General features: G+C 47.6%; 1 protein-coding gene across 1 annotated transcript; it reads left to right on the forward strand.

The window, feature by feature from the left end:
• Positions 1–1,536: 1,536 nt before the first annotated feature.
• Pax4 (paired box 4) lies at positions 1,537–6,555 on the forward strand. Its single transcript, XM_035451392.1, has 10 exons — positions 1,537–1,549; positions 1,892–2,022; positions 2,291–2,506; positions 2,802–2,877; positions 3,632–3,757; positions 3,978–4,060; positions 4,419–4,488; positions 5,058–5,113; positions 5,407–5,548; positions 6,419–6,555. Exons 1-10 carry the CDS (start codon positions 1,537–1,539, stop codon positions 6,553–6,555), a joined length of 1,050 nt encoding a protein of 349 aa, XP_035307283.1.
• The last annotated feature ends 936 nt before the right edge of the window (positions 6,556–7,491 follow it).

Here is a 7,491-nt window from a genome sequence, read left to right on the forward strand (position 1 = left end):
GGCAATTGCCCAAGTATGGAGCAGGAGTGGGGACAGAGAAAGAGAATTTGATGCTTTGGAGTTAGAAATTTTTACCTCCGTCAGGAGCTGGCTTCTGAACCTTGAGTTTTATTCTCTGAGGAGGTATTGGTTTATTTTAATCTTAGTCTGTGCCTCCGTTTTCTTTGGGGCCTGGGGGAATCTGACTTTCTTACTGATTTTCTGGAATGCTGAGAGATTGAAGGGGTATGTCCTTAGACACCTAAATATAAATGAATGAAAGCCACCCTTGTTACTGAATTCAGTGGGCTCTGGATTCATTGGTGTTTTGCTCCTGTTAATTTCCTCTTCCTGTTGCATTGTATTCTCCATTTAAAGGGAAAGAATCCTATCAAGCATTCAGATGTGGCTGGGTGTTCTAAACCTGTTCCTTCTCCTGGTAATTCTTCACATGCTCAGCTTGCCTCTGTCTTTTTCCCCCCTCACTTCATCCCAAACAAACAACTGTGTGCTCATGCCTAATACCCCATCCACTAAGTAATTGCTGAGTTAACTGAGCCAAGGCAGCATGGTTATTTCAGGAAAGTTCCATGGTAAGCTGTTCCTAGAGTCACCTACAGCTCTGCCAAGATCCCAGGCACAGAAGGAGACAGCTTCAACTACCTTTCAACTGCTATTGAAAGCAGCAAAGTTACACAACTGTAGCTGTTGCTGCACAGACTCTCTTGTGCTCAAGAGGGCTTCTGCTCCTATAAGAAGACAGCATCAGCATCCCTTCCTTTCAAAATGCTATGAGGAAATGTTAGTAAAATATGCAATGTCTGGAAGGCAGCCATTGAAAATGAAGCTTCACTGTAGTAGCTAGACCTCTTCAATGTTCAAAAGAATCAACAGCTCCAAAAACCTTAGAAACTGCTATGAGGTGTGTCTTCTAGTAGAAGCCATCATCTCAGGCTTTATGTCTCTCTTTCCAGTGTGTGGGACCAGATCCCAGGGTCTGAGGGTGGAGCTGAGCCCCAAATTTACCTTCAGAGCTTCCTGGAAAACACAAAAAGCAAGGGTAAGGATTTCCTTGAAGTGCGTTGAAGGAATTGTTTGATGGGAGTTTGAAGAACTGAAGCCAGGACTTTCTGATAGCGAAACCTGAACTTGATATCCATAGTCCCTGCCTCAAGTGTGTTGATCAGGCTTACCATGGGCCAGGTACCACGTTGTCCACTTGGGGAAGAGAAAGTCTGAGCACCTCTCAGGCCCTCTTTAATAGATATGTTGAAGTTAGTTCCTACTCCCCCTCCAACCTCTTACCAGGAAAGATCCAGCCCTCAGCTGACCTGATGATGTTCATCGCATGAGATCTTAACAGCATTTTAATGTTTTAGTGTTAGCCAGCCTGCTGACCTTGTTACAAACATTCCATCCCTTGACCATTTCAAGAGACCACACATAAATAACCCTATATTGTTGCAGAACCAGATCAGAAGGGAAACTTCTAGAAGCTCCCCCTCCCAGCCTGCCAGCTGGCTTCCTGTCTTTCTGTGAGGAGGACCAGTGGGAAGCATGCAGCAGGACGGTGAGAGGTCTGGGGAAAGGTGGATGAAGGGTTCAGAGACAGAATACTGCCCAGGTCTTGGCTCGCAACAACACAACTTCATTTGTCCTTAGCCAATGCTCTGGGCATAGTTTTCTTCAGCTGCTCTCTCTCTCTGCTTTTCTCAGCTTCCTTTGGATTAGGACATAATCAGCTCCTAAAGAAAGTGGCTTGTTTTGAGGACCCTGGGAAAAGGTGGGCGCAGTCTCAGAGAAAGGCATACTGTGTGGTAGCAGACCAGGATGAAAACATGAGTGGCCTTCTGCAAGGGAGGGTGAGGACCTGGACACGTGCAGTGTGCTGAAGTTTACTTCTAATACTCAGGAATCAGCAGTGTGAATCAGCTGGGGGGTCTCTTTGTGAATGGCCGGCCTCTTCCTCTGGACACCCGGCAGCAGATCGTGCAGTTAGCAATGCGTGGGATGCGACCTTGTGACATCTCTCGGAGCCTTAAGGTAGTGCCAAACCCTTTATCCCGTGATGGAGACAAGAACCAGGCACCAAGGACCTCTCTTAAGGCAGCAGTTTGGGGCTGAACCCCCAAGGGTCTCCTCCTAGAAGACCTGCTTGGAGCTCGGGAAGTAGAGTTTTAGGTGCCTCTCAATTCCATGGCTTGATTCAGTAAATCTCTCTTTGCCTTGTAGCTTCCTTCTGTCCAAGCAGCGCTCAGCTTCCTTCTACCTATGTCTTTTATGTCCCGTTCTTGCTTCTCACCTGACCCAGGTATCGAATGGCTGTGTGAGCAAGATCCTAGGACGTTATTACCGCACAGGTATCTTAGAACCCAAGGGTATTGGAGGAAGCAAGCCACGTCTGGCCACACCGGCTGTGGTGGCTCGAATTGCTCAGCTAAAGGACGAATATCCAGCGATCTTTGCCTGGGAGATCCAACGCCAGCTTTGTGCTGAAGGGCTTTGCACCCAGGACAAGGCTCCCAGTGTAAGTGCCTTCTCCCTACCCTGGGATTTGGTAGTAGACTGTCTGGGGGAGAAGAAAACCCCCTTTTTTATTTGTAATTTTGTAATCCCAGATGGTGTTAGGGGAAGCTGGAATTAGCCTTTTGACTCCCCAATTTCTCTTCTGAAAAGTGATGTTGGTTAGGGAACTGAGGAGGAAGTTTGGGGAGACGAAGGGGGGAAGCTGGGCTTGGGAATGGCGAGTGGGGCAAAGGATCTACAGGATGCAATCCTGGGTGTATTCATCATTTTCCCAATGTGTACCTCAATACCCCTAGGTGTCCTCTATCAACAGAGTCCTCCGGGCACAACACGAGGACCAGAAGTTGCACTGGACACAACTCAGATTACCAGGTGGGTCTTAGAGTTGCCAGCAGAGAGAGCAGAGCCACATTCTTAGCATTTTCTAGCTCTTCTTTCTGCCCATCATGAGGAATTCTCTCTTTTTTCAATCACTCTTCCAACACTCCCTTTTTTATTTTATTTTATTTTGTTTTTGTTTTTTTGAGACAGGGTTCCTCTGTGGCTTTGGCGGCTGTCCTGGAACTAGCTCTTGTAGAAGAGGCTGGTCTCCAACTCACAGAGATCCACCTGCCTCTCCCTCTGCCTCTGCCTCTGCCTCTGCCTCTGCCTCTGCCTCTGCCTCTGCCTCCCGAGTGCTGGGATTAAAGGTGTGCACCACCAACACCCGGCTCCAACACTCCCTTAAAGAGGGTCTAGCAGGTGTCTTTATTCTCTCCAAGTAGAATATGGAAGTTCAGGAAAATGAAATTACTTGCTCAGTCATCAGTCAGCGGTTGGCATGTCTCAGAACAGAACCTAGATTCACACTAACTGTAAGGGCAAGGCTAGACTGGGCCTGTCACACCCTTCCTCTGCTTCCTGATTAGCTTCTCAGAACGTCATCCATATTCTATGGGGTTGTTCAAGCGTGGAGCAATTCTGTTTTCCCCGAGTAGCACCGTGATACTGAGCACATTGTATAGCAACTACCAAGGAGCTGCATACCCCTCTAAGCGTCTATGCCTGTGTTGTTGCCTAGTGAGAGGCCCCATATAACCAGAAAGTCAACATCACAAATGCCCTAAGACATTGTCCTCCTTTGCAGCTCTTTTGGCTCCAGCTCTTCCTAGTCCCCACAGTAGCTGTGAGGCTCCCCGAGGTCCCCATCCAGGGACCAGCCACAGGAATCGGACTATCTTCTCCCCAGGCCAAGCTGAGGCACTGGAGAAAGGTGCTGGGCTGGGGTGGACAGTGGAGCAGAAGGCCCTTGGTATGGCAACAAGGCTACAGTCTTGAGACTTGTGGAAAAGGCTGAAGGGTACAAGTTGTGGGTGGCTTGGCCTTGGGAAGGAGGCTTACTTGGGGTCTTTAGAGGTAGGGAGTGGGGATTGACAAGAGACCATGCCTTACTCCCTCCCTTGCCCTCACTGTGGGAGCCTCTGTCTCTACAGAGTTCCAGCGTGGGCAGTATCCAGACTCAGTGGCCCGTGGAAAGCTGGCTGCTGCCACCTCTCTGTCTGAGGACACAGTGAGGGTGAGTGATCTCTGTAACACAGTGTGAGCAAACTGTAAAGGAGAAGAATGTACTGACCAGGGTTAGGGTCTGTGAAGGGTGAAATGGCAGCAAGAAGGTGGGGAAAAAAAAACTTGTTTAGAAAAAAAAAAAAGAGATGAATTCTTCCTTGTTTTTCTGTTGATAGCTCTCGTCCTTCCCCCACCCAAGCCTTTTAAGGGAGGAAGGAGACAGAGAGCAAAGGCCAGAGCAGGGAGAGAGGGTGTCAGAGTGAAGGAAGTCTCTACTTTCTGAGTCCAGGCCAGGGACATGTGGTGAGAGCAGCTGATGCCAAGTGGCTGAAAACACAGCCAGTGATATAGTCCCTGTTCTCTCTCAGGTCTGGTTTTCCAACAGAAGAGCCAAATGGCGCAGGCAAGAGAAGCTGAAGTGGGAAACACAGCTGCCAGGTGATTTCTGTGCATATCTACCCACCCACCCACCCATTCATCCATCCACACATCCACCTATCCATCCATCCAACCATCCATCCCTCCATCCATCCATCCATACATCCATACATCCATCTACCTACCCACCCATCCACCCTCCCACCCTCCTACCCACCATCCACACATCCATCCATCCCTCCATCCATCCATCCCTCCATCCATCCATCCATCTACCTACCCACCCATCCACCCTCCCTCCCTCCCATCCATCCATCCATCCATCCATCCATCCATCCATCCATCCACATTTACATAACAATCCTCATGTGCCTGGCTCTGTACTAGATCCTGGGCAGGCACAGACCCTGTTCTAAAGGATTTCTCAGTCCCTAGGATCATCTCTTGAACTCAATTATTATGTCTAGTTTCCTAAGACCTGTTCTGGGAAAAAGACAGCCTAGTTTGTGACATCTGCCTCTCCCAAACTCTGCAGGAAGCTGCTATTTTTCCTGGCACCTTTGTCTTTTACCACTCCCTGGATCCCATGCCTATTTCTCCCTCTGAGTAGATCAACCCTCACTTTGTAGGTGCTTCTCAGGATCTGATGGTACCAAGAGTTCCCCCAGGGATCACCTCTGCACAGGTACTTGGGAAGAGAGGGGAGTTTATGAATTGGGAAGACTGAAGAGCTCACATGGCCTCTCCTATTTTTGGTGAAGGCCTGGGTAAAATGCATGGATAGCCATGGCCTTTACAGTGGATTTCTACAAAGTGCTATTCCCTGGTCTCCCACATGAATGGCATCCTCTGGACTATAAGACACAGCCTGGGGGGCAGATGGTCTCGGGGGTCATACAGTCCAATCCTGGTTCCCAGGCTTTCTGAATAGGAAGACTCACTAGCACTTGGGAAGACACTCAACTTTGCTTTCTCTAGCAGTCCCCTGGCAGTGTGCCCTCAGCAGCCCTGCCTGTGCTGGAACCACCGAGTCCTTCCTTCTGTCATCTGTGCTTGGGGATGGCACCAGACAGGTGTTTCAGTGACATCCCATCCCAAGCCTGTCTCCAGTCCTCCTGGGGTAAGAATGGAGAGCAGGGTGTGTGTGCCCAGAGCCTAGTACAGATCCTGGAGGGTGTGGGAAGGGGTAGTTGTGGGTATTCTTCACCTTCTCTGTGGGAGGGTATGGTTCTCCAGTTGGGGATACCAAAGGAATCTCTCAAAACAGCTTCCCTCATTCCTTGTGTGGCTCTTAAAGCTGGGAAGTCCATAGTAGTTCTGACACCTACAGAAGGCAAAGGAAGTGGTATTGAGATCTGAATGTATATACCCTTAGGTAAGTATGTCTCAGCCTTCCTCCTCAGTGACTTTGAGAGGCCTGAAGGACCAGTAAGTCCGACTCTTGCCAGCCAGATGCTCAGCAAGTAAAAGCACTTGCTACTGAGTCTGATCCCAGAAACTCACATGGTAGAAGGAGAGAATCGACTCCCACAAGTTGTCCTCTGGCCTCCATGTGTGCTTTGCACATGCTGTGCACATACAGGCATTTGAACACACAAATCAATGGATAAATGTGTGTGTGTGTGTGTGTGTGTGTGTGTGTGTGTGTGTGTGTGTGTGAAAACCTAAGTTCCCCTGCTTGTGCACAAACAGGCATGCTTTGAATACATACATACATACATACATACATACATACATACAAGCATGCATGCATGCATGCATGCATACATACATACATACCCACAGTGAATAAATTAATGTGGGGGAAAAGCCCAAGCTCCCAGGAGTCTTGCATGGTGTTATCCCAATTGTCACCTTTGCTCTTCCTGCCAATGGCCCTGTTGCTAGTCTGGTGCCACTAATCTGTCTGGTACCCCGCTGTTGCAAGCTTGGACTAAGGTGAGAGACCCAGAGATAGGTAGGATCTAATGCCGTTATTTTCCCCACACAGATTGCCACTCCCTTCTTCCTGTGGCTTCTTCTTCATATATGGAATTTGCCTGGCCCTGCCTCACCACCCCTCCTGTGTATCATCTGATTGGAGGGCCAGGAGAAGCAGCATCGACCCATTACTCACACTGGTCCTAACAGGCCTCCACTTGGCAGTAATAAAAACTGTTTTAAAGTTAGCAACAGTTCTTGCTATTATTATTTTTTTTCTCATGAACACCAATGTCTATCTATCTATCTATCTATCTATCTATCTATCTATCATCTATCATCTGTCTATCTCCTATTTCCTAATTATGCATTTATGCATTGTATGTATGCATTGTATCTGGTAATATTTATCTGTATAGAAATGATTCTATCAATCCCATGTATGTAGGTGTATATTGATCTATTTAGCTGTTGGGGTTACACATGCACACACATCATATTACATCATAGCACTTCATCCTTCAGTTCTCTAGCATAGGTATACAGAGAAAAAATAAATCAGAGCCTTACTTATATAACTAACCATAATAGCCATACCTAAGAAAATTTACTATAATTCTTTTATTTATTTGTTTTTACTTGTTTGATTCAGGGTCTCACTATGCAGCTCTATCTGTCCTGGAACTCACTATGTAGACCAACCAGGCTGGCCTCAAACTCATCGAAGTCTGCCTGCCTCTGCCTCCCAAGTACTGAGATTAAAGGTGTGTGCCACTACACCTGCCAAGACAATTTACTAGAGTTTTGTTTTTAATCTAAACAAATGAACATCAGTTTCCTAATTGCATATGTCTTTTTGCCATAGCATCAGAGTGAAATTGACATTTTGAGATTCTGCTTTCATGTTTATACACACTCCAGGGACACACTTGAGTCCCAAATCTTCTCGAGTGTTTCTGCAAAGAAAGTTCCAGACATCTCCTAGGTGGTCTTGGGATGTGCGGGGGGGGGGGGGGGGGGAAGAAGCTATAGAAAAGAAGCTGAATAAAGGGATATTTGTAAAGGAAGACTGGCTTGTGTTTCTAAATTCTTTGTCTCTTCCCTTTCTCCCCCTCCCTCTCTTCCCAAGTAATCCCAGCCTGG

Source organism: Cricetulus griseus (assembly GCF_003668045.3).
Source record: "Cricetulus griseus strain 17A/GY chromosome 1 unlocalized genomic scaffold, alternate assembly CriGri-PICRH-1.0 chr1_0, whole genome shotgun sequence".
Lineage (NCBI taxonomy): Eukaryota > Metazoa > Chordata > Mammalia > Rodentia > Cricetidae > Cricetulus > Cricetulus griseus.